The sequence below is a fragment of the Bos indicus genome, chromosome 28 (assembly GCF_029378745.1).
Source record: "Bos indicus isolate NIAB-ARS_2022 breed Sahiwal x Tharparkar chromosome 28, NIAB-ARS_B.indTharparkar_mat_pri_1.0, whole genome shotgun sequence".
NCBI lineage: Eukaryota > Metazoa > Chordata > Mammalia > Artiodactyla > Bovidae > Bos > Bos indicus.
This window is the reverse complement of record NC_091787.1, coordinates 43,129,184-43,155,887: the sequence shown is the minus strand read 5'-3', so window position 1 is coordinate 43,155,887 and position 26,704 is coordinate 43,129,184. Positions and strand designations below refer to the sequence as shown.

General features: G+C 47.2%; 1 protein-coding gene across 3 annotated transcripts in view; it reads right to left on the bottom strand.

Annotated features, from left to right (window-relative positions):
* WDFY4 (WDFY family member 4) overlaps nucleotides 1-26,704 on the bottom strand; it is a 248,632-nt gene that overhangs the window by 200,937 nt on the left and 20,991 nt on the right. For all 3 annotated transcript variants that reach the window (XM_070782345.1, XM_070782347.1, XM_070782348.1), the window contains exons 2-11: nucleotides 25,098-25,348; nucleotides 15,613-15,727; nucleotides 14,640-14,752; nucleotides 12,478-12,612; nucleotides 9,745-9,934; nucleotides 7,170-7,359; nucleotides 4,972-5,129; nucleotides 3,025-3,477; nucleotides 1,874-1,978; nucleotides 265-455 (exon numbers count right to left, since the gene is read on the bottom strand). In XM_070782345.1, the coding sequence (XP_070638446.1) occupies nucleotides 265-455; nucleotides 1,874-1,978; nucleotides 3,025-3,477; nucleotides 4,972-5,129; nucleotides 7,170-7,359; nucleotides 9,745-9,934; nucleotides 12,478-12,612; nucleotides 14,640-14,752; nucleotides 15,613-15,727; nucleotides 25,098-25,331 (1,884 nt within the window). In that variant the 5' untranslated portion in view covers nucleotides 25,332-25,348. The remainder of the gene's footprint in view (nucleotides 1-264; nucleotides 456-1,873; nucleotides 1,979-3,024; nucleotides 3,478-4,971; nucleotides 5,130-7,169; nucleotides 7,360-9,744; nucleotides 9,935-12,477; nucleotides 12,613-14,639; nucleotides 14,753-15,612; nucleotides 15,728-25,097; nucleotides 25,349-26,704) is intronic.

Here is a 26,704-nt window from a genome sequence, read left to right as displayed (position 1 = left end):
CCCTTCCCTTGTCTGCTGGCTGGATTAGGTGCCTAGGTGACAGTTTTCCCTGAATGACATTCCTCCCAATTACTGATTGGACCATATGTAAGAAACCTCTAATGTGCCAGGCTATTGAGTGGGTGGGATTTATGTGTGACAACAGCTAGTACTACTCTGCCTGCATGATAAGTGACCAAGTGAGGGAATGAACGCATGGGCAAATGCCAACCACTGGCTGCAGGTCCATAGGAAAGCCCATCACAAAGGAGGACTTGACATCACCTTCAGGAGGTCCAGTTTCAGCTGTATTTCCCCTTGAGTGGACGAGCACAAAGCGCCCACAATGATGCTCATGTACTCCTCGGCGTTGATGACTGAGAGCTGTTCCAAGATGCTGAGCGAGGCTGCCCGGTAGCACTCGCCATCCAGGAAGATCTTGATGAAGGGCACCATGCCGTGGTCTTTCAGGACAACTGGGGACCAGACAGACAGTATTGCTAGAGTGGTGGGTGTCTTGGGACTTTAGTTTCAATTATAAGAACAGCTTTTCTTTACAATTTCCAAGTATGTTTGGCTACATATGTATATGTTTTTTCTACCCATTAGAAACTTTTTTTCCAAAATTAATACTTACTGTTAAAATAAGAAGAGGAATAGAGAAACTATGGAGCTGAGAATTAAAAAGAAAACTCTTTCTTCTCCAGTGAGAATTCTGCTTTTGAAACCACCCTCCCCCTTTTCTAAGTAGTATAAACTTTAACTGGATGTACCTCTGACATTTATTTCCACATAATCCCTAATCCAGGGCCAATGGCAATTCTTATCTTATCAATTCTTATCTCTGCCTAAAGTCTTGTTGAAAGCAAGTCGGAATTTAAGAATGTATTTAATTCATAAGCAGTTTCTTGGGATGGGGGTGGGGGGAGCAGAATCAAAGAAATTTGGCTAACGGTATGTTTTTTGTTTAAAAGTAATCCTAAGAATTTCTTCCCCGGGACTGATCTTTGGAGTAATTACATGTAGAATAAGAACCAGGAAGTAACTGGATCATTCAAATGGCATGATGTGGATTTGAGCTGGTCAACTCCATGAAGCAGAATTTCCCAATTATGGGCCGGGTATTCCTCACGTGGAATCACCTAGGGGGCCTTTTAAAAGTAGATTTCTGGGCTCTACCTTGACCTGATAATTAGATCTCTGGGAGGGAACCTAGGAATATGTATCTCCCTGTTAACCAGAATCTCCAGGAAATCTTTTATAGTCTCACATTAGAGATGCTCTACCATAATGAAATAGTCATTCACATTTGGTATTGTTGACCTGTGAGGGCCCCAGGTAAAGATGCACAACATCCCCAAAGCCATTCATGTCACTTTGTTGATGCATCTGCTTTATAGTATAACATACATGCATATGTTTTATGCATGTATTTTTAAACATGGGAGCCACATGATCTCAGGAAGCTAATTTTTTTTTTTTTTTAATGAACGAAGCTATTAAATCCATCATGGGCTAGAAGCACATCAAATTATATCTCTTAAAAATGATAACAATATTTTGCAATTTGAATCCTTTTATAAAAGCATCTACAGTCAGTGCAGCAGGATATTAAAAGATTTTACTTGAGGGAAATGGGGTTTCTGTGGTCTCATAAATTTAAGATAACTCTTTGACTCACAACCTTATTTAGCAAACTAAACAGTAAAAAGTGTCAACTGATGTGTCTACCAATTTACTGATGATCAGCAGACATAAAGCAGTAAATGGACATTAGCCACAGCGATAGTGTTGGCTATTCTTTGGATGTAGCCTTTGAACACTGGCATAAATCATCAGGAAATAGCCAATGCTTCCCCAAGCAGTCACAGTGTGAATTTGGTACCGTTCTCACCTGCATTCCTAACTGACCCTTTCAGAAGCGTGACCACCGTTTTCAGCATCACACAAGTCAGCTCTCTTTCTGTATCTTGAACTCCAGGATTGACCTCTTTGTTTCCTGCCATATTTAAGAAACAATGAAAACAAAATTTTAAGCACACGTGCTATGGCCCCAAATCTCCAGTTCCATCGTTTTTCTACCCGCTTTGTTGTCGTTGTTCAGTCACTGGGTCGTGTCCAGCTTTTCACGATCCCATGGACTGCAGCACACCAGGTTCCCTGTTCTTCACTGTCTCCTGGAGTTTGCTCAAACTCATGTCCATTGACATGTCCAATATCTATCTTCTTAAAGAAAGATGAATATCATGCTTCCATTATAAAGGAGTGTGCATCCCAACTTGTAAGATGTGACCCTACAATCCCTACATCAGAAGCTCTCTCACTTGAATTGCATCTGAATCCCCTGGAAGGCTTATAGAAAAATCCAAGGTACATGTATGGGGCATGGTTAGGCAGGAAGATAACCCAGGCCAGCACTCCTGAGGCAGAGGCGAGGGGATGCTGCCAAGAAGCCACGGGCATACAACCCAGCAGGGCACACAATAGTGTGCCCAAGGTTAGAGGGGCAAGCTGGGCCAGCAAGGCCCTGGTTGCTGACCTCTGTTCCAAGTGGGAGACCACTGGGCCCTACAGCCCCATGTGAGCAAGGTGGCCATGTTCCAGTAGAGCCCAGAGGTGACCCCACACCTTTCCCCCACCCCGAGCTCAGGCCTCTCTGAAAGCCCTTTCCCTTTTGCACTCCTGAGGCCCTGTCTCCCCATCTACCCATCTACATACTCAGACAATAACTGGTGCAGGAGGTATCTGATAGCTTAGGACTCATCAGGCCTGAGTTAGTCCCATGAGTTGGCTTAAAGTTACACCTATCCCTCTCAACTTATCGTGGGGAGGAGCAAGCAAGTTACAGAGAACAGGGAGGCTGGCTGCTCTGTGAAGCCGTGGATCCCAAGGGTACTCTCTCTAAGCCTCATGGCAGCATGCGACATTTGCACGCTCACTTCTCTCTGTTCTGTTGATGGGGGGTGGGGCTGGCACACGGACCTGGCCCGGCTAACACTGACCCCGGCCCATCCCCACTTCCCCTCCGATGCTCCAGGGAGGCACCTGACTTCCTCAGGATCTTGGCGTGCTTCCGTAGCTGGGCCAGCAGCAGACCCAGGAGCCCCGAGTCCCGGAAAATGTCAGTGAAGAGCGGGTCGCCACCAGCAATCCTGAGGACACTCTGCAGGGCCACGAGGGTACACAGCGACTCCGGGCTCTCCTGGATCAGGCGCTGCACCTTCCGCAGGATCTCGTGGGGCACGTAACGCAGCTCGAACACCAGGGCCTCCAGCATCTGGAAGAAGTGCCTCTGCACCAGGGTCGGCTTCAGGGGCACGATCTCCACGAACTGCGAGATGGGCTGCAGGGTCCACTCCAGGAGGAAGAAGTTGCGGGGGTTCCAGGTCCACATGGTCCTGATGGATGACAGGACTTTGGTGCAGATGATGGGGTCGCTGACTTTGTGGAAAACATTCTGCAGGACTTGAAAGGCCTGAAGATTCTTCACAGTCACCCCTGAAGATGCAAAAAGGAATCATCCTGCAAGCCATTTTTCTTGACTATGCCTAAAAATATGTGGTTAAATTATCAGGAGGATGTGCCATTTAAAGTTTCTACTTTCTAATTCCTGTAGTAAATATCTATCAGAAGTCCAGAGAAGCCATCTGCCTAGGCTATGAGTAAGGTTAGGGCTGCATTGTCCAAGACGTGCTGGCTGATTAAGCATTGAAACGTGGCTACTGTGAATCCAGGCGTGCCATGAGTTAAAAATACATGCCAGATTTCTAAGACATAGCACAAAGAAATGAACACGATGAAAAAAATCATTAACGGTTATTTGTATGATCACATTTTTGATGGTAATATTTTGGCTATATAGAGTTAAATAAAATATATTATGAAAAATAATGTAACCTGTTTCTTCTTAATTTTAAAAATTTTGTAATTAGAACATTTAAAATTACGTAATGTGGCTCACATTATATTTCCATTGGCAGCACAGGGCTGGAGGACTGGTTTCAATTAGTTAAAATCAAATGATGCTAAAGATTACTAAGCAAAGTCAGTTTCATTTCTAGACAAGTTATTAAATAAAAAGACCATCTGAACCCATCCCCCCTTTTCTCTCCAGATACAAGGTGAAGCCTCATTCTATCCTGCCCTTGAGACACATCCTCACAGAATTCTCTACTTCCAGCTCTCCCTGCCTCAGACACTCAAAATGTCTCTGAAACTCCTCTCTAGTCCACACACTGCCCTGTGTGTCTGCTGGAGTCACATCCAGTGGCTTTTCCTACACTGGCCTCACAGCTTTTCACCCTCCACTTCGTCCCCCTCCTTCCTTCCTGGCCCACCCATCCTTTGCCTTGAGACCTCTCTTGAATGAGACTCTCTGTGCAGTTTCCTGACTGACCCAGGCAGAGCTAAACCCCACCCTTCATGTAACTGTTCTTATTTATCAGCCAGTTACTGAGTAGATTATAGCTCGGGGTTTATGTAGAACATCGGAATGTATAGCTCGGTCTCTGTAGAGCATCTTTAAGGCACAGACACCTGGCCTGTTGACAGTGGTTTCCAGCATGGTGCAGAGTGGCTGCTGGACAGAAGCATCAGTACATGTTGATTGAATTCATCAGTCAATCAATCAATCAATATATCATAGAACTAAGGGGGCACTGACTCTGAGCCTGGGTTGCTATTTCAGGGCCATCAGCCCCTGTTAGACAAGCAGATGTCACCGAGGAAGTCACGTCAGAGGTGAGAGTGGAAACCACAGACTGACTGTCTCCATTATTTGAGCAAACATTTCCTCTAAGTCTCACCCAGGGCATTTGGAAAAATGTGTAAGGGAGAGATTCTCAGTACATAGGTAATCCCTCAAAGGCATGACAGAATCAGGCCCTACTGGGTCACTGACAGCTGCCACGGGTTTGTTTCTGCACGGAGAAGCGGGAAATGGCCGGCACCACCTTGTCAGGGCACAAGGCACCCAGAGACCGCCAGACCCACCGGAAGCCTCCTGATGGAACTTGAAGCCTTCAAGCTGCGGGTAAGTGATGCTGTCGAACACCTTCAGCTCTGACCTCCCACAGGTTGTCAGCCACACCACCAGCCCGAGGAGCTCCTCCAGGTGGGGGTCAGCCTCGCTCTGGGTCAGTCCGTCGTACCTGTGGGGACAGACGAGACCAGCTCCCTGGATGTCTTGGACAGAACAGCCAGGTTTGCTCAAGGTGCTGGTCACAGAGAGGCAGAGGCAATGAAGATCACAGTGCTCGGCAGGACCCCAAAGATCTCCACCAGTTTAGCACCGAAAGGCATGGCAGGGGGGTGGCGGGTGGATAAAAGTCACTGTTTGCAAGCATCAGCCCTAGATCTAAGGACTTGCAGAGACAGAATACAGAGAAACCTGTATTTCAGGTATCTGAAATATCTCTGTATACAGAGGAACCTCTGAGCAGAGCCACAGCAACTGCTCACAGGAGAGCTGCTTTCCATGGAAGGACCCCCAAAACGTACGGGCCTCAGGCACCAACAGGTCAGAGCAACCCCAAAATGAGAGATTTGATATTTCAGAAGAGCAACAATACAAACAGCATGGGAAATAATTGGACTTTATTAGATTTCTTCATGCTTATTTCAAGGGTGGGTATTTCTTTCGTTTTCAGCTACTTATGTGTGGTGGGCTGCCTTGCTCTTCTCATGGAGAATGGTCTCTTAAGTCTCATTGTCATGTCAAGAGTAAAAGTACTGGCAGTGTGACTTCCATTAAGGCAAAAAGGAAAACAAATGAGCCGATATGGGTCCTTTCTGACATTCCCTGGACAGTTTATTTTCCCTCCTGCCTTCCACAAGAAGTCTGGGGAAAACCAACCAGCCATTTAACCAAAGAGATATTGAGGAATTGCTATGACAGAGACGTCCATGGTAGCAGTCACCAGTCAGTGATGGTCCAAACTCATGTAAAACATGGCATTCTCATAGATACATTCCTTGGGCTTCCCTGGTGGCTCAGACAGTAAAGAATCCACCTGCAATGCGGGAGACCTGGGTTCCATCGCTGGATTGGTAAGATCCCCTGGAGAAAGGAATGGCAACCCACTCCAGTATTCTTGCCTGGGAAATTCCGTGGACAGCTACAGTGAGCTATAGTCCATGGGTCACAAAGAGTCAGACACGACTGAGTCTAAGATTAAGTCTGAGTCTGACAGACTAAACACATGGAGATGTTCATGCTGTGTGTGCCTTTGGAGGAAGGTCCTCTGGATGTTGTCATCTAATCCCATTCCTTTGGGATTTCAGTCCCCTTATCCGGGTCCTCCCTCTAGACTAAAAGCCTGACTCTGTAGCAAAATCTGTGAAGCACAGTGATAATCTGCACCCTACAGATGAGCAACGCTGCTCATAGTCAGAGTGAAGCCAAGGGAATTTTTGTGGCTTTGCCCTTATCGAGCTTCCCCATAACCAGTGGGAGAGTTCAGGCCATCAGCAAGTTTCTTTCACTTCCATCCCTTGGTTTATCCAATCCCTGAACCCAACTTGAAGATGACATAGCAATTAAGAGTGGAGGAAATTAGTCCAGAGTTTGCTGAGTCACATCTTTGTGTGGTTCCCACGGATGAATAATTTGAGAAAAACAGTAAGGGAAAGGCCCTCTGAGACAGAGAATGGAAGGAAGCCAGTACAGGAACATTATCAAGCAAGAGCAGTTGGACCTTAGTCCTTCTGGGGACTCTGGAAGGCAAAGTACAGCTATCCCACCCAAGGGGCAACTTTGCCGGGTGCATATCCATCAGCTTCTACCAGTCATTGGTAGAGGGCTAGTCCTGGGGTTTGCTGACCTGTGGGCACTTCCAGCCCCACAGCATACAGGCAGAGCTTGTCACAGCCATCCTAGAAAGCCTTCCAACAGAGGATGTGGACTCTGACAGGAGACTGTCAGACTAGCAGGCAAGCTGGCAGTATATGCCACCAAATGGACTCGGTAAAGCTGTTATTGAGCTCGCCCATTGGTTTCCTAAAGAAGTTAACTTCAAACTCAGCTGCACATTGAATTACTTTCGCAGTAAAGTCTCTCTGGACACGATCTATGGAGATTTGTATTTCAGAAGACATTCTGAGAAGCCTCAATATCTTTCTCCAGAGCACCATATATGATTCTGAGGACCTCAGCCTCCACTGTTTCTTTCCCACCAAGCGCAGCCACTTACCGAAGTAACACTTTGAGCAGCAGAGGGTAGCCCTCCCCAGTCTCAAACTCCAGGAACAGAGCTGAGGAGATGGGATAGGAGTCCTTCACAAAGCCCAAGACGAGGCTCACTACCTCGCTCACCTCAGGAGCGGGGAGGGTGTCAACAAGCCTGGAGAGGTTCTGGAGGGAGATCTTGATGCAATCCATGGCTGTAGGAGGAAACACACCCACACTGAGCTCAGAGACAACAGGTTTGCTGCAGTGGTCATTCCCTCCCCCCCTGATTTTAAATTGCATGTCAAGATGTGAATAAGAATTCTTCTAAAACGCTTCTGTTGACTCTTGGATCAAGAAGAAGCTGCCTTTCTGAGAAGTGTCATCCTGAGAGCCACGCTCTGGGGCCCAGATGGAGAGTAAGTTAAAAAGGAAGAGGATGAAAATCTCTTAGCCCTCTGCCCCTAATTCCCAGCGTGCAGAGGAATCCAGGTCCATTAGATAACAAAAGGCAAGACACAAGACCTGAGTGTCACAGGAGACCTTAAGGAAGCAATGCTGTGCAGAAATTAGCTTGATGAAAAGTGCAGGGAAGGATACATGAACACGCGGGAAGATGAAGGGCAAAAAGAAGGCGTGTTTCAGCTACTAAAGAATCCAGAGGGTTGGAGCCTGGAAGCGTGCTCCACAAGGCAGAGGACGGGAGACGGTCCAGCTGGTGTGTGGCCTGCTATGGAACGCACCGTTTACCCCAGAGCTGTGAGAGGCCAGGGGAAGAATTGAGTCAGCAGAAAGATGCCATTGGGTTTGCATTTTGATGGATCACTGTTTTTAGGGCCCTTTTGTTAGGAGAAGCCTCTTCTGAATGCCAGGAAAGCCACGCCAGTGTTCAGGAAAAGTGTCTCTCAAAATTTGAGATAAGGCATGTTCAGTCCCTCACCTGTGAGCCAAGGACACGCTCCCAGGACTGCATGCTGGGCAGGGAAGCACTGAGAGTCGCCGGCTTGGCAGGGAGACACCAGCCTAGTGCTCACTTCCTGACCTTCTCCTCAGCCTACAGGCCCATGGAAAATACTCATTCCCCTGCAGGGGCCCTGGGCACAGCACTCTAGGTGACTACATCTCCATAACATGGCTTTTTTTTTTTTTTTTCCAGCTGAGAATAATGACTACAGTGAGAGACCCCTGACACCAAGGCAGGCAGCTTTTTCTCAGGGGTCTCTGACTCTAGCCTGTGAGGGGTGACTGTTGCTGAGCACCTCAGGCCTGGCTCAGCCTTACACTATTACTGCTGGACCATAGCTTCATCGGGAAATTTCAGTCATGAAACGGGATGATGTTTTATCCCAGGGCTTGGTTACAGTGAGAGGGGGGACTTGTATGTGCCCAGCTCTCACCCCCGACACCCTCTATTATAAGGGGTCCCAGAAAGAAGACAAGTCATGGGACAAGTGCTTGTGGACAAGCAGGTCACAGTGGCAGGCTCAGATCCCTCAGAGTTAACCCAAGAGATGGACGGTTGTGTTCCTAAGAGGCACTTCAGCTGGTGAAGCGGCAGGCTCAGATCCCTCGGAGTTAACCCAAGAGATGGACGGTTGTGTTCCTAAGAGGCACTTCAGCTGGTGAAGCTGAACAACGGTGCTGCGAAGGTCCGCTGAAGACTTTTGTCAGAACCTACTCATCCACGTTATCCTTGCAGAGCCTCCCTCCCTCCCCACAGTGGGCCAGCATCCCAAAGGAGGCCAATGCATTTTCCCAAGATTCTGCAGGCCACAGAGGTGTCTGTGCTTCCCAGCATTACCCGCGTCCTTGGGAGACAGACGATGCTAAGGGAAGTCCTGGGACAGCTAGAATTGATTCCCTCAGGGTACAACCTTTGATCACAGCCACGTAATGATGCTGGGATGCTGACCAATGGGGCGCCCACTGCCAGGTACTATCTGAGGGCTTCAAATATGCCAACTCATTAATGCATCCCAGCAATCCAGTGAGATCAGCGGGGTTGTTATCTCCACTTTACAGACAAAGGAGCTTGAGCACACAGGCAGTAAAGTGCTCAAGGCCACTCAGCTAGGGGGACAGGGCCGGAGCCCACAGCCTGGCTGTCTGACCTCAGAACCAAAGTCCTTAACTCTTACACACACTGTCCAGAGCAGAGCCTAAGGTGCCGGAATTGGCATCTTGGGTTTAATATGTGATTCTCTTCTTCACTAGCTGGGGAGCCTTGGCAAATTCTTCTATCGCGCTCAATCATCTGCTTCCTCACTACAAAATGGCATTAATCGTCAATATCTAGCTCAAAAAATTAGATAATATACGAATGAGCTCAGCATAGTATGTGCTTGACAGTATGTGTAGTAAGTAAGTTGCCCTTTCCCTCTCCCTTCCAACAGATCATCAAAATGAACAGTAAAAGCCCCGTCACGAGTGGGCCCAAGTAACATAGGGTCACCCACCAGGCATAATTGGACATCAGTGAAAACCCTGTTTGTTCATCTCTTTTTGGATCCCTGGAATCTATGCTGATGCTGCCAGGGCATCCCAGGGTCTTATTCTAGAAAGTGTGCCCACAGACCATCCCTGGTCTCCCAGTGTCATACCCTGCAGGTATTGGATGACGCCGACGTTCTGGGCCTTGGAGATAGTCTTCAGCACACAGAAGGTGGGCTCCTTCCAAAAGCAGCAGCTGTGCTCTCGAAGACATGTCGTGGCAATCATGAGAGACTGGAGTTCATTTCCTGAGAGAAGTCCCTCCAGACTCTGAGCCTCTCCGCAAATGTTGAGCAACATCTGAGGGGGAAAAATACAAAGTCTCTGGTTAGGAAGCCTCCTTCCTGTAATGAATTTGTTCCTTACTTTTCCTTGTGTCAGCAGGAGAGATAGAATTGTGGATGATCACCCTCTGCCTGAGACTGGTAAGGTCAACAGCCACCCATAAAAAGGTGGCAGGGCTAAAATGTGGACTCCTAACCCAGTACAAGCAGTGGTTATCCTTTCCACGTCAGAATAACACAAGAGTGTTTGACTCAGAGAGGTGTCTTATTACACAGACATGCAGAAAACGCCACCTGTGATTAAAATACAGAATTAACGGTGCTATTTAAAAAGAGAGCTGTGTTCCTGGATCCCTGGCTGGCACTCAACCTCTACTTCTCCGTAAGATTACGAGCGCTATCCTGTAACCTCCTAGCTGGACTTCTTGCCCCCATCCATCCCATGTTCCTATGGTTACCTCCTGAAAACCTACTGTGCTCGGGCATGGAAACCAAACGCTCTAACATGGCTCAGGGTTCCGCATGGCCCAGCCCTGCCTCTTCCCTCATGTTACCCTGTGCACTCTCCTTTTGGCTCTTGGTGGTCTTGTGGGGACCCTCCTCCACTTTGGCGAATACAGAAAGCTCTTTCTGCCAAATCCTTGAGCCCCTTTTTGCACAGTGATGGTCTCAGCTGGATAGTCATGGAACTGGGGACAGCCCCCCTTTTCTGGTCTCCCCTGAAGATGGCCGGTGATTGTGGCCATGCGACCCTTCACCTGGCCAGCCGTTTCTTCTCCTCTCCTGTCTCCTCCCCCTTCACATCTCCATCCCAACCTTCAGCTCCCTGGTTCAATGCCATTTCCTCAGAATTGTCTCCATTTGTGCTCAACCATAAGTCAGGTCCCCTGGCTCTCATTTCCAAGCACATCTCAGTTTTCCATCAGAGCATTTAAAAAACTGGATGCTGCTCCTTTATCCATGCGATTGTTCTCCCCAGTTGGCTTCTCTATCTCTCTGTCATCTCTATGAGAGGGTGTGGGTCTAGTATAGAGATGCACCCAAGAGGAGCTCTGTACATTTTTGTGGAATGAAATAAGGAAACTCTGAAGAACCTTGAGGTGGTATCGCTGTGGCTCACATTCTGTCCATACATAGAGAGGGCCACTGAAGACAGGGCTGCATTAATTCCCTGCAGAGCGCGTGGAAACCACACAATAAAGACTTGTTAAGTACCCAGTACTGTGTCCTGACCACCACTTAAAATATGATTTATATGTGGGCAAATGAGGCCTACATTTCTAACAAGTGAAGCTTAGGGGACAGCCCTGCATAAGTGGAATCTGGCAGAACTCGTGAGATACCCGCAGGTAACGAGGATTCTGGCTTGAGCATTGGTCTAAGATGGGCGCAGGTGTGAACACGCATGTTCAGTGGCCAGCTGCACTGGCGGTTCCCAAACGGTCCTGTGTACCTGCTCCGTGTGATACCCTGGCCAAGGCGCAAAGAGAAGGAAGGCAGACAGTACCCCGCCTCCACTGGAGAGGCCAGGGGAGTTTTCTGGAGAACACAGCACTCCAGAAGCTGAGAAAGCAGAACTTGTCAGTAAAGGGGTAGGGGAGAGAGGTGAGAAGTTATGTGAAAAGTCTCTGCCAGTTAGAGAGGACAGGAAAGACGGGCAGTGACAGGAGCACACGGCACGTGACAGTGGCCTGAGACGGTCCGAGAGGAGAGATGGAGGTGACCCCACAGAGCGCTTAAATGCAGACTCCGAAGCCAGATCCCCAGGGTTCCAATCCCTGCCCCCACCCACCTCCTCTATGACCCTTACTGTTGTTGAGTCGCTAAGTTATTCCCACTGTTTTGTGACCCCACGGACCATAGCCCGCCAGGCTCCTCTGTCCATGGGATTTCCCAGGCAAGAATACTGGAGTAAACTTCCATTTCTTTCTACAGGGGATCTTCCTGACCCAGGGCTGAACCCATGTCTCCTGCTTGGCAGGTGGATTCTTTACCACTGAGCCACTTGGACTCTGGACTCGTGTTTACTCACCGTACTTTAGATCCCGCTGAATGAAGATGACAATACCATTCACATCCTGTGATGCAAGACAGGACTCAGGCAGGTGACGGGTGTAAGGTTAGGGCACAAGGCTGGTATATAGAAAGTTCTTATAGAGTTACACAAGGGGGGCTTAGCAAGTTTGTTCTCAGAGGTGCAGGGGCCAGAGACAGGAGGTTCCAGGTGTCCAGGAGGGTGGGCAGGACCCTAGAACACAGACTGGAGGACAAGAAGTTGGTGCAGCCAAGCAGAGGAGGAGGAGAAGCACACTGTTCTGGAAGAGAACAAGGGCAACACAGAGATACAAGGAGGCGGGGAGAAACTCTGTCTTCCAAATGCACGGGATTCCGCAGCCTTTGCAGAGCCTAGGGGTGAAGGGGTGAGCTGGGCCCTCCAGGAGAATAGGGGAGGCTCAGAGCTAGGGGTAGAGAGAGACCAGAGGAGGTTGGAGAAGCAGGTTGGAGGACCAAGAAGCAGCTTGGCCTAGGCCCAGGGAGTCCAGCCCTTCCCCTACTCACCTGCACAAACATCCTCTGAACTTGAACATCACTCTCTAAAAGCTCATCCGTTTCCAGAGGAAAAACAAAGAACAGGTAAAGGCACTGGAGGAGCAGGGCTGGGAGCCCAGATTCAGCAACTCTGCCCAGCGTCTCCTGCAAGGGAAGTTCAGACCTGACCCAGGGCTGCAGAGCACAGCTCCAGACCCAGACCAGAGAGGTCATCCAACTCGTTTCTTTCAGCCACGAACTTGGGGAAGTCACTTCCTCTCTCTGGGCGACACATTCTCAATTAGGAATGGAGACAATTTTAGGGCCAGAGGGACAGCTGTGAAGATTAAGTTTACATAAAGTGTGTATTATGTGCTAGGTAGATGTATCTTTTACACGATAGATGATAGGAAGGAAAGTGGGGGGGGGGGGCTGCTGCAGAGCAGAAATCAAGGGCATTCCTGGCAATCACACCACTGATTTTGACAGGTTTCCTCCTGATGAGGGAACTGGAAACTCAGTCAGGAAGAGGTGGCTGAGAACAAGTTCAAGCATCTGAATTAAGGACATGATCAGGGCCCTTTCCATCCCCTTGCTCAGATCCAAGACCTCAGCTTGACCCAAACAGCCCTATAGGTGAGGACCAATAACCCAGAGAGCCACACACCTCAGCAGCCCCAGGACTGCCAGACAGAGGACAAGGAGTCAGAACAGAGGGATCAGCCTGATGTGCAGCGTCCCAGGGCCTCTCTCCACGGGCTCTGCCTGCAGCCCCACTGTGTCACTGCACTGTAACCTCTGCATGTGTGTGCACATACATGAGTGTGAGAGAGCACGCGTGTGGCTAATATAAAGCACACAATATCCCACCCTATTGACTAAGCTGACAGACACGGTGGGTACGTTAGAAAAAAGAAAGGAAGAATGTACAGTCTGGGCCAGCACCAGGCTGCTGGTGCCTAAAGGTTTTCACTGCAGGTAATGTCTGCCACCTGTATCGGGCACATGCCCCTGCGTGGCCGCACTCAGGGTGTCTCTCCCTGTGCTCTGAACTGCACCATCTCCCCAGAAAGCCAACTGCTTACTCTCTCACTGCTTTGGAGGCAGACTCCTCCCAGCAGAAAGCAAGGCTTTAGGTTAATTTTTACTGCCCATGCTGAAAACAGGCCTTCCTCAGCAGGTGAAGAGCCCCTACCCTGTGCTCCAGGTCACTGTCCCTGATGTGGTCCAGGCGGTTCACAGAGAGGAAATGTCAGGCGGGTGGTCCTCCCGCTGGTGAGCAACTGTTTGCCGTGCTCCTCTCCCGCTTCCTGGTACCATCTCCAAATGCCCGTCAGATGCCCATGTTCACCACTAGACAGAGGGCAGCCACCACCCCAGCCTGGTTCCCTGCTGCTCCTAGGCTGGGCACCAGGACACTCACAGTGGGCACTCTCACTAGACAGAGGAGCCTCTGGACCTGCCCTGCACAGGACTTTGGGTCCTTTATGCTGATGGCCACAGCTTCTGGGGGCTGCTTCTGAGAGGCCACCCATCATCGACAGACCACTCGAGGTCCCCGCCTCATGGTGGGATGAACACAGCCAGGATGGGGCCTGGAGGGTAAGAAGGAATAGCGGTCGTTTTCATCTCTGGTGCGGCACAGGGCAGGTGCCTACAGGCCTGGCTCCTTTAGTCTGAGTTCAGCAGGAGGCAGTAAAGAGCAGTGGCTAAAGCATGGAGTCAGACAGGCTGCACGTCACAGGCAAACCTGATTGTCATCACCAGCGCAGCATCACTGCAATCTGATTCCTAGGGTCTTGGGAGGATTAACTGCACAATGCATGGCACGCACCCAGCCCCGCCCTGACACACAGGAAATGTAGTCTACACATCACCCATCACTGATCCTCACACTAACCCTAGAAGGGAAGCACTATTATCTCTAATTTTAAAATTAACAGCACAACAGAGATGCAAAGAAATCAAAGAATTTGTGCAAGGTGGCACACAAGGTGAAAAGGCAGGATGAGACCAGGCGGGATTTCAGACTCTGAAGACCATGTTCTTTATCCAAGGGGCGTCGAGGAGGAAAAGCTGTAGGTCAGTTTCGTGGAAAGAAAGCACCCTGGAGGAATTCTACTGCCCTGTGCTGGGACACTGGTGAGACGTGCCCAGCCAGGGAGGCGGGGCCAGTGGGGCCTGGAACTTACGGCATCCGTCCCCGTGAGCACATACACCGACTTCAGGAGTAGGTGACCTTCCTGAGGCACGTCCGCATCTCCCTTCCACTGCAGCAGCTTCCCGGCTGCCACCCGTGCTTGCTCTGGCAACAGTGTGGGGAGGAGAGAAAGTGTCACCAGCAGGCCTTGCAGTGGCCAGGTCACCCAGCTTGCCTCCACTTGGGCCCCTCTCTCCCTAAGGTATGCCTTAGCATCCTTACGGAACCTCCGCCTTTTGCACGCCCGACAGTGATGCCTGTATCTACACCAAACATTCCATACTCTGTCAGCATTAATCTCCTTGAAGGATAGCTTTTATCATGCCTTCATGCCTGTTCAACAGCCATCAATGGCTCCCTATTGCTAAATAATAAGAACAAGCTCCTCAGCAATTGGACTTGACACAATCCAGTGTCTTCTCCCCACTTCCTATGGCACACAGCCCCTTTTGTCGCAGGGAGTCCTCCATCTACACGATGCTCAAGCTATTCCTTCCCCCGGCATCTCCTTCTGCTCTCTGCCTCATAGCCCAGGCTCTGGGGGTCCAACTCCATGAAGGAAAGGATGTGAGTCAGGAGACCTATAGCAGGAAATTTGCTTGGCTTTGGTTTTGTGTGTGTGTGTGTGTGTGTGTGTGTGTCTGTGTGTGTGTGTGTGCGCATGTTGGGGGGAGCAGCGTCTGTGTGTGTATATATATCACACACATACATAGGGTAGGGTCAGTGGTGTGAGTGTGTGTCCCTCCCAAGAGCAGCAAATTTTCCCAAGTTCGCCTTCTCTTCCCTCTTCTGGCCTTTTCCTCTCTTCTCCAGGGTCCTCAGGGTCAGAACCTGGCCTGCTGTACATGTTCAAAGGCTCTGCTCTAACTCCCCTAGAAAGCAGAGGGGCTTCGCCAGAGGCCTGGGAGGGGCCCACAGAGCTGTTTTGCTCTGCATGAGGTCCTCCAGGACAGCTCTTCTCTTACCTGCAGGCTTTCCCACAAGTGCCTTCTGTATTTCTTGGGCAAACTGGTTGGAAACATCTTCAGCCAGCCTTTGAAGACTGGGAAAGCAGATGATCCCCACGGAGTGTTCCCAGGCCTGAAGTGCAACATGCAGGATTCACTCAGTGGTGTCAAAGCTCCAAAACTAGGCATCAGAATCACCACCCCGCCAGCCTAAGTCACTTTCTCAGGTTCTCGGAAAGCCGCCGAATCACCCACGCTCCAGCTCCCACTGTCTCCCTACACAAGTGAGATTCTGTGAATTCTTCAACTCATGCTGAGTTCCAAACACACCCAGCTTTGACTCTGGACGTCTCCCCTGAGCTCGCGCTCCTGAAACACCAAACACACTGTGCTGACTCCACTGCCTTCCCCCAAACCCAGTGTATCTCCTCTCAGGGAAATTCCAAGAGCAATTCTCTAGGTCCCTCCTGCCTCCCCTTCCTCACCATCAATTTCTGGCTCTCACTGATTCTCCTCTTACACTCTTGTCATGGCCCTACTGAGCACTCACCTGCTCTAGAGGGAAATTCCAAGAGCAATTCTCTAGGTCCCTCCTGCCTCCCCTTCCTCACCATCAATTTCTGGCTCTCACTGATTCTCCTCTTACACTCTTGTCATGGCCCTACTGAGCACTCACCTGCTCTAGAGGGAAATTCCAAGAGCAATTCTCCAGGTCCCTCCTGCCTCCCCTTCCTCACCATCAATTTCTGGGTCTCACTGATTCTCCTCTTACACTCTTGTCAAACCTCGTGCAAATATTTTAGTGTGGTAGTGCAAGTATTTCTTTCAGATAAATTTTAAAAGATAGAATTGTAGATTTAAAAAAGCAGGATTTTCAATTGTTGTTGTTCAGTCGCTCAGTCATGTCCGACTCTTTTCGTGAGACCCCCATGGACCGCAACGCACCAGGCTTCCCTGTTGTTCACTATCTCCTGGAACTTGCTCAAACTCATGTCCATTGAGTCAGTGATACTATCCAATTAAAAGAGTGGTTTTTTTTTTTTTTACCATTTTTTTAGTGATATGGTACCTATTACTATTAATAACTACTAACTCACTCTCCAGAAAAAGTTTACCAGATTAGCCTCCAAGGGCTCCTTGGAAAAGGGCTGATTTCTCTCCACCCACACCAATATTGAGCACTGTGGTATTTTTTCATCTTAAATAAGAAAACTTACAGAAGAAAAAAATATCTCATTTCAGTTGCAATCTTTGGGTAACTAGAGTGGATGAACACTTTTAATGCCTTTTGAATTAGCCTATTATTCTATTGGGTTTTTCATTATTTTCTTATTTATTTTTAAAATCTTTTTATATACAAAAATCATTAACCTTTGGTCTATAACATTATCTCAGTTTTTCTGAATCTGTCACTTCATCTTTAAGTGTGGTATTGCTTGGTAAACTGGACAGAAATCTGAAATTCCCATGACATGAAATTTCTCAGTCCATCCCTTCACTTTCTGGATTTGGTTCCAAGCTTAGGAAATCCTTTTCCAGTCCAAGTTGTTGCCGTCATTGTTTTTAGTCTCCCGTTTCTTTTAATTTCCTTAAAATCCTCTCTTATCTGTCCCTTTCATCTCTATCCCATCTGGTCTTCTTTTTCCTCAGACTTTCCCTGATTATTGTTTAAAATACTATTTAATAGAAGTCTTACAATTCTGCTGGGGATGCCAGACTCGTCCCAGAATTTCCTCCAGTTTCCAGAGTAATCCTGTTCCTAGGTCTGCTTTGCATGTGAGCCCTTTCCCTTTGTTCTCCCGTGTCGTCCCGGGCTGAGTACAGAGCAGAGCGACTATCCTTGGCCCCGAACTTGAGTTCCTGGCAACTCCTGACCCCGGGTTCCCACCAGGGAGGTAAGCTGCTGTGCCCATTCCTGGCAGTGAGTGGCCACTGAAATGCAATTTGCTAGATTGTCATCCACTGCTCCCACTCCTTCCCAAAGGCCTGACCAATTTTTTTTTAAGCTGAGATCCTCCTTCTAGAAAGGGTGAGAAAGACATAACATTTCCAAAGGGAAATCATTCTCAGCGTGTTTCCTTGCAACATATACTATGTTTGTTTAAAAGTCAAAACCTTTAAAACTCTTCTTGATGTGAAAAGACACTATATACAAAACGAGGATGCAGACTACAGGTCGGGAGACAGTATTTGTAATGCATGTAACTGACAGAAGGCTGGTATTTAGACCCCTATAAATTAATTTTTTAAAAGGCTGATTTTTTAAAAACAGGCAAATGAAGCAACACACAACTTATTGAAAGATAAACAGAAAATTACTAATAATCAGGGAAACGCAAACTATAACTGCAAGAAGATATTTTATGCTTTTCTGGTTAGCGGAAAGGAAAAATCTGACAATACCAAATGTAGGGAAAGTGAGGAACCATGAACCCCCATACCCTATGCTGGAGAGTTACTTGAAAGAACCTCTTTGAAGAGGCATTTAACATGATTAAATAAAGCTAAGGGGGCACATGTCCAACCACCCAGCAATTCCAGTGCTAGAGAGAAGTCTCTAAGTGTATCCCTAAACATGCTGCGTGTGTGCACAGGTGACATGGACAAGAAATATTTATGCAATGTTATTTTTGATTGGGAAAAATTTAACGTTCATCAATAGGATAATGAATGATTTGTGACAAATTTATACAAGGATAGCACATAGAACTGAAAAAGAAAAAAGAAATAGAGCTGTATCAATACAGGTAAATCCCAGAAATAGAATGTTGTGGAAAAAGCAAATTGTGAAAGTATATTACAGTTTGAGTCTACAAAAACTTGTCAGACTATACATAAATTACATGATATTATTACTTATGGTTATAAAAATACACCCATATTATTGTATAATTTACATACAGTTTTATAGGTGTCTTAGAATGATACCATAATATAGTTTTACAACTTGCTGTCTCTTTGTATATTATTTCGCACAGGGCATGTTAATTCAGCAGGTTGGGAGTTACCATTGGGAGGGAGCGGAAGGGGAATAAGTTCTTGAATTTATATAAAGGTGGCTTTAGTTTATCTGAAATGCTTTATTTCTTTTATATGGGTGGTGCATGCATGCATGCTAAGTTGCTTCCATCATGTCTGACTCTTTGTGACCCTGTGGACTATAGCCCGTCAGGCTCCTCTGTCCGTGGGATTCTCCAGGCAAGAATACTGAAGTGGGTTGCCATGCCCTCCTTCAGGAGATTTTCCTGACCCAGGAATCAACCCTGCATCTTACTTCCTGTCTTGACAAGCAGATTCTTTACCACTAGCACCGCCTGGGAAGCCCATATGGGTGGTGAGCACCTGGCTATTTATTTTGATTTGAACAAAACTTTGTATCTGAATTAGTTAAAAAAATTTCAGCCCTATAAATGAACATAGTCACACCTTTCCTTTGTAAATAAAATAAAGTAAATAAACAGTATATCAGAACTTTGCTAAAACTACATACTATTTTACATCGTAGGCCTCCAACAAATATTTGATAAATGAACATATGACGATGGGACTCACATTTTGCAGAATAATGGCCAAATGTGTTGCTGGTTTTGTGCCGAATGCTGTGCCAAGCACTGACATGCATTGCTTTCACTAATCCACGTAACATACCTTTGGGATTGGTATTATTATTATTCCCACTTTACAGAAACTGAGGTAGAACCAGACGGTAACCTGAGATAACCAGTTAAGCAGCAGAGTAAAGAGTTGAATTATCTCACGCATACCGAGATAGCACGTGCGTGTCTAAGAAATCTATGGCTACCACCTGGAAACCAGCTATCACCTGGAAAAGTTAATCTCTGGAGAGAAAAGTCAGTCCTCCTGGCTGGGAATTTCAGTGGTAACATTATTTCCTTCCCCAGGACTAAGAACTCTATGATATCTTCCTAACAAATGTCTGTGCCTCCTCCCAGCGCTGGCAAACCCCCGAAAGGCTGATTTGCAGGCAGTTGACTCAGAGGCATCGAGACTGTCTTTGAGCAGTGGGACTCCAGGAGGCACTCCACAATAAAGCTAATTGGGCCACTGTGACTTGAGCAGTGATTGTACACTCAGCCAGATTCTCCCAAGGCTCACACTCCTTCCGGGAACCATGATGGCTACTTCTGGAGGCCCATGAACTCTTTCAGGCCGCTGGGGTGCTATCTGATGCACAGAGGCAATCATTTACTGAATGGTACCATGGAGACCCCAAAGAGTTAAGGCAGCTTTCAAAAGGAACTAATTTTTCCCCCAAATTGGGATTTGCATGCTGGGAGAATATTGCTCAATATTTTAAAAAATTTTTATTTACTTACATTCTCTAAGCTGCACCATCACGTCCTGTGGCTGTCCCCTCAAGTGGAAAAAAGAACAAGAAAATGATGCTCTGGTCTCCAGAGCATAAGGAATGACAGATGCTCTAGAGGAAATGAGAGAAAACCTCGGCTTTGAAAGACAGAGAACCTGGTTAGTTTTCAAGTGTGACTGCCGCATTGCTATTTCTTCATTGCTGCAGAGTTTGATGACTTGGCCTTTAAGTAAACTCAAAACATTTCAGATACTTTCCATGAGTTTCCCCTGCTAATTCTCTCCTTTGTAAGCAGAAAAAAGTGATGCATCAAAAGTTTATTAACATAACAAAAATATTGTTCCCCTGAGAAGGGAATAAACCATGTTGTAGGCCCCACTCTGAAGTGGATTAGAGCCAGAGATGAACAAGAAGGAGTATTTATCCTCACCATCCCCTCTGGATGTCACACTTGGAAATAACTCTTGGTCATCCTTGTTATTACATTTAATGTCACTTCTCTCTCTTCCATAGTCAGTTGAGTCCATGCTGGGTTTATATAAGAATAATTGACCACATCCAACAGTATAAACCCTGTACCACTGGCTGGGCAGTTAGCCTAAGAGTACCTTTTCACACACAGACACACACACACAGACACAAATACAACTGACTTAGTTTTAATTCCAATCCCCCAGCACTAGGAAATAAATGGATTCCTGCTTGTGTTACCCACTGTTCTGATTATCTATTGCTGTATAACAAACAAGCCCAAATTGAGTGGCTTAAAATAACAGCAATCGTTTATTTTTCTCATGGACCTGCAATTCAGGCAGAGCTCAGCAGGAACAGCTTTTCTCTGCTTCGCTCGGCTGGGGTGGCGAACAAGGGCTAAGAGATCCAAGATAGCACACTCACGTGGCTGGCAAATTGTGCTGGCTGTCAGTAGCAGGGCAGCTGCAATGCCAGGAGCTTTGGTTCTCTCCACACGGGCTTTTACTCAGGGCTGCCTGGGCTTCCTCACAACATGGCAGCAGGAGTCTAAGAGCAAGTATTCCAAGTGACAGGGAGAAGCTACAATTCTCTTGAGACCTGAGCCCGGAAATGTCATTTTTGCCCTATTCAATTAGTCAAGCCATCACAAACCCATCCAGGTTCCAGGGGAGGGGACACAGATGTCATCTCTTGAAAGGAGCAGTGTGAACCTATTATCAGTATCCCTAATCTACCAAATGCACAGAGCTGCCTTTTTCCCCATGTCATCCCACCCATGAGATTGTCTGTCCCAGACAGGGAGGAATTTTACACTAATTGCCAAGGATTCCCCATCGTCTAGCTGCCTGCTTTCTCTCAAAGTACATATTCTAAGGACAATCTTCAACAACTACACCTGTAACTCTAGTTTCTCTGTCTATTATTACCCAATATCTATATGCAGAGAGAGGATGCAGGTGGTTCCCTTTTCCCTAAAGCAGTCAACTGAAGGCCAACAGGACCTGCCCGTACTTGTGAGAGGAAGGCCTTTTCTTGCTCTAAGAGCTTATGATAGGAAGGTTTCAGGATGACCAAAGCCCAAGGCTCTCGGCGGGGAAAGAACAATGGTCCATTGAATCCTTCCTGCCAGCACCACCCTGCACCCTGGGGAGTCATTGGCTCTGTGCTGCTTCCTGCGTGATCCAATTAAACCACCTCCTTGTCTGCAAGGTTCTGGGGTCGACTCCCTAAACACACAGGTGCAAGGAGTGGCAGTCTTTCTGAACTCAAGGAGACATAGGAAAGTCTTGACTGGCCACTTGCCATGGGAGATGGCTTTTTAAGTCCTGATACTCCTAAGAGGCTTCTTTGCAAACAAACTCAAAGAACTCTGTTTTATGGATATACAATTCGGAAGAGAGTTTTTACAAGCTTGATTTCTTACATTGTAATCCAATGGCCATCCTCGGGCTTCATCTACAGCTCAGATGTTATCTGCACTACAACCCCTCCCCCACAAAAAAAAAAAAAAAAAAAAAAAACCAGCTTCCCACCTTCCCCATGTTCCTTTCTGCTACCAATTCTTAATTAAGAAGCTTGAGAGCTATTGTTCTGGCAGGATTTTATTGGTCAGAGCTTAATAGGAACAACAGGTTTGTAAACATATGGGCCTTAAAAGAATATAGATTTTAAGTAAATGATAAAAAAAAAAAGAAAGAAAGAAAAAGCTGATGATAGTCTGCCTCTACAGGGCTCATCAGAGGTGCGCTCCAGAGATCCGAAACACAGCAGATTCTGTCAGCGCTTTTGGAGATCGTGGTAACTAACGGGATTTCAAGCTGCGCATGTGCAGTCAGTTTCCGGGAGACAGGCGGGAAGGGAATGGGCACCATGTCTATTCTCCATGTGCTGTGGACTCTACAATCCTCATCTGATCTCACCCTCACAGTATCCCAGCAAAGTGGCATTGATTCCTCTTTACAGATGAGGAAACGGAGGCCCAGTAAAATGTAGTAGCTTGCTCAAGGACGCTCAGCGAATAAGCAATGGAGCTGGGTCTGGAGCCCTACTGTTTGACTCAAAATCTCATGTATTCAACAATAGGGCCATCGTTCTTCCTGTAATTAGGAAAGGGTTTGGGAAACATGAACCAATATTGATGTTAGGTTATAATAGGAACCACTTGCTATCCGTGAGGTCAATGTGTATATAGGGTCAGATAACATAAATCAGTGATGTGGCTTGGGTGTATTAGAGAGTGAGGGACTAGGGTGAACTAAGAGACCAAGACCATCTTCTGTTTAAAGAGGTGCCCCTGACCATCTCCATCCAATTATCACTATTGGAGCTACAAATATTTTCAAGAGGAATTTGAAACCTGTCTCACATGAAAACTTTCCACTTTGAAGAAATGGCACCAATTCATTTTTGAATGAATTCAATTTTGAGAGTCCCTTGGACTGCAAGGAGATAAAACCAGTCAATCCTAAAGGAAATCAGTCCTGAATATTCATTGGAAGGACTGAAGCTGAAGCTGAAACTACAAGACTTTGGCCACCTGAAGTGAAGAACTGACTCATTGGAAAAGACCCCGATGCTGGGAAAGATTGAAGGCGGGAGGAGAAGGGGACAACAGAGGATGAAATGGCTGGATGGCATCACCAACTCAATGGACATGAGTTTGGGTAAACTCCGGGAGTTGGTGATGGACAGGGAGGCCTGGCGTGCTGCAGTCCATGGGGTTGCAAAGAGTTGGACATGACTGAGCAACTGAACTGAATTCATTTTTAATTCCTAGAAGCCAAACAAACACATTTTAGGTCCTACTCAGTATCCTCTGTTCTCGACAGTTGCAGGTAAAACCTCTATCGGTCTTCCTTACTTTCATAGCACCAGGCCCAAAAGAGACTACAGGAGCTCAATAAATAGCTACTCTGTCCATGGAATTCTCCAAGCAAGAATATTAGAGTGGATAGACATTCCCTTCTCCAGGGGGTCTTCCCAACTCAGGGATCAAACCTGGGTCTCGAATTGCAGGCAGATTCTTTACCATCTGGGCTACTGCTGCTGCTGCTGCTGCTAAGTCGCTTCAGTCGTGTCCAACTCTGTGTGACCCCATAGACGGCAGCCCACCAGGCTCCCCTGTCCCTGGGATTCTCCAGGCAAGAACACTGGAGTGGGTTGCCATTTCCTTCTCCAATGCATGAAAGTGAAGTCGCTCAGTCGTGTCCGACTCTTAATGACCCCATGGACTGCAGCCTTCCAGGCTCCTCCATCCTTGGGATTTTCCAGGCAACAGTACTGGAGTGGGGCGCCATTGCCTTCTCCGTGGGCTACTAGGGAAGCCCAAATATTTGTACAACAAAAGAATGAATTCTCAAATCAACAATCTGGAGAGAGGCAAAGAGGTGTCAAGCCCCAGCTCTCAGGTGCAGAATCCTTTCATCAGGGCTAGGGCTGCTCAGAGGGGTGGGAAAGATACAGCGCTATGGCTGAACCCAGACACTTTCCCAGGGACTTGGTGGGCGAGAGGCAGCGATTCTCACATTCCTCTTATAAGGCAAAGGTGATCTGAGAACTGGGTAAACGGCCTCCCAGAAGTTGGGGTCATCAAAGCAGGAAGGGCTGGGAGTGAGAAACCTAAGTGGCCCTCTTGGTCTAGTTGCTCTTTTCCAGTATGTTCCCTATGTGCCAGTTATCCAGGCTGCGAAATGGGATATAGGGAGCATACTAGTCCAACACATGAAGAAAATTATGAATTCATAGACAATAAGTTCCTTGGCAAATTTTACAGAAAGGCATGCCTAAGTATTCAGTGCATCCTATAAATATGATCCCAAGAAAATTCTGAGTCATCTTTGGAAATCATTAAGTATTTCTGGTTAATAGGTTAGATGAAACACATTAGCAAAGGGATTTCCCAATAAAAATCTGCCAAAGCCTCCACCTGGATATCCAAGTTTATTTTCAAATGTGAAAGTATCTCATATTCTCCATACTTTGAATGTAAGTGTATGGATTTTGCAATAATATCCCAAAATCAATGGTCAAGCAAAAACTAAGTCTTCATAAAAAAAGATGCTTTTCTAACTCTACAATTAGACTTTAACACACTCAACTCCAAGGCAGACCTCACTGGCAGGAACTTCATTCCAAGACAATAAAGGAAATTCCTTGTACCCAAACTGTTCTCAGCTGCCACCAGCCAGAGTGCCAGCCCAGTGGGCAGGCTGGGCTTCTCCTGTGTGTCTACGGCCAAGGAAGGGAATACTGCTCTGCTGCTCCCCACTGATCACATCTCAGTCTGCGTTACTGATGCAACTTATGTTCTGACTCTCCCAGGCCCTGGTGTTGGAGTCACCAGCCACGCCGCCACTCACATGTCAGGACACAGATTCCTTTCCTAGCTTCCAAAGGAGCAGGTTTCTCCTCTGGCCCCTAAGCTGGGATTGAACAATATCATTGTTGAACAATGTCCTTTTTTATCTAAAGAGACAATAATACTCAAGAGCCAACTGTCCATCCTTTCCAAGTCCATCCTCACCCTGGAGATAAGCCTTGTTGCTATCTTTATTAAATAGCACAACACTCTCCTCTAAGCAACCAATCGGAGACCACTCGTGATGATATTAAAACCACCAACTCCAGCTTCCAATCAGCCCAGAAGGGTCTCCAGAGTGCTGTTTCATCTTTTTACAGTTTCAAAAATGAGAATACCAACCTTTAGGAACAGTGGGAGAAGATTCAACAGGCTCTTCTGTTGTTCAGCCGGGCTCCTGGAAGCCAACTGCTGGTATTCCAGAAACTTCCTTTCCAGCATCTCCCAGAGGGCAGTGGGGCCGGGGGTCTGCCCTCCTGGTGGGAAATCAGGTTGCACAGCATCAGGCTGGCCTTTGTTTTTGGAACCTGGATCCTCAGCTCTGTCTTCAGCCTCTGAGACATCTTTCGCCTCCATGCCTCAGCAAAGCAAATCTGAATTCAGAACAAAAAAGAAAACTGAATAGTCCCATCACAACACTTTCTGATGAAGCTGATTGTGGAACGAAATATCATCCTCATTTAGCCCAGTTCCTCTAAGAATCTGAAACTGACTGAAATAAGGAACACTTCTGAAGAAAGAGATTCCAACTTAAATGTGACTCATATTGACAATCTAACATTTGCCAGGCACCATCCTGGGCTCTTTACAGACTCCCTCACAAGAGACATGGGTACTCTTATCTTCTCTATTTAAGTAAGGAAACTGACAACCCAAAAGGCACCCAGGCAACAAGACGTCCAGCTGAAATGTGAACCTTTAATACCAAACCTGGTTTTTTAATTATCTGACACTGCTCTTTAAGAATGCTGAGTAAATAGAAAAAACATGTAAATGTCTCTCAATATTTGTAGAGGCGTGCAATTCCATATCTTCTATTTTAACTCCATCACATGAGACCAAAAGGGTGCAAGTTCTTCATTCTCAGCATTATTAGCTCCACACTCAATATTTTTAGAGAACTTTGCCCTCAAAATGACTCTTGAAATCCCCTAGTCAACTTAAAAGAACCAAAACCGATGTTTACAAGCTGGGAGGCCCGGGTCAGCAGGCCTGAGGACAGGAATATATGCCATGTGTGCGTGCTCAGTCGTGTTTGACTCTCTGCATGCCCATGGGCTGTAGCCCTCCAGGCTCTTCTGTCCATGGGATTTTCCAGGCAAGAATACTGGCATGGGTTGCCATGTCCTCCTCCAAGGGATCTTCCCCACCAAGGAATTGAACCCATGTCTCTTGTGTCTCCTGCATTGGCAGGCAGATTCTGTACCACTAGGGCCACCTGGGAAGCCCATGAGTGAGTGAGTGAGTGATTGAAGTCGCTCAATCGTGTCCGACTCTTTGTGACCCCGTGGACTGTAGCCCACCAGGCTCCTCCACCCATGGGATTCTCTAGGCAAGAATACTGGAGTGGGTTGCCATTCCTTCTCCATGGGAAGCCCATAAAACTAGCCAAAGGCTTATTTACCACACAGGCAGCCTTGAGAAAGTACTGCTATCTGTGCCTGTGACTTTTCAATTGCTGTACTCTGTTGCTGAGGCAGGACAGGCTCATAGCACAATAGAAGTTTGTTTGTTGTTTGTTTGTAGGACACTCCGAGCAGAGACCAGAGTGTCAGGGTTCCCTGCAAGAAGCCATCCCTAACCACGATGCCACCATGAGGGGCACAGAGGTGCCCATCCTGGAACCCAGCCCCCGACTGACAGCCACCAGTCAAGCGGTGGCAACCAGACAGATGGACACAGAGGTGGGTCCACAGTGTTTTGCTCTGGGCTAAGAAGCTGAGGAGGTA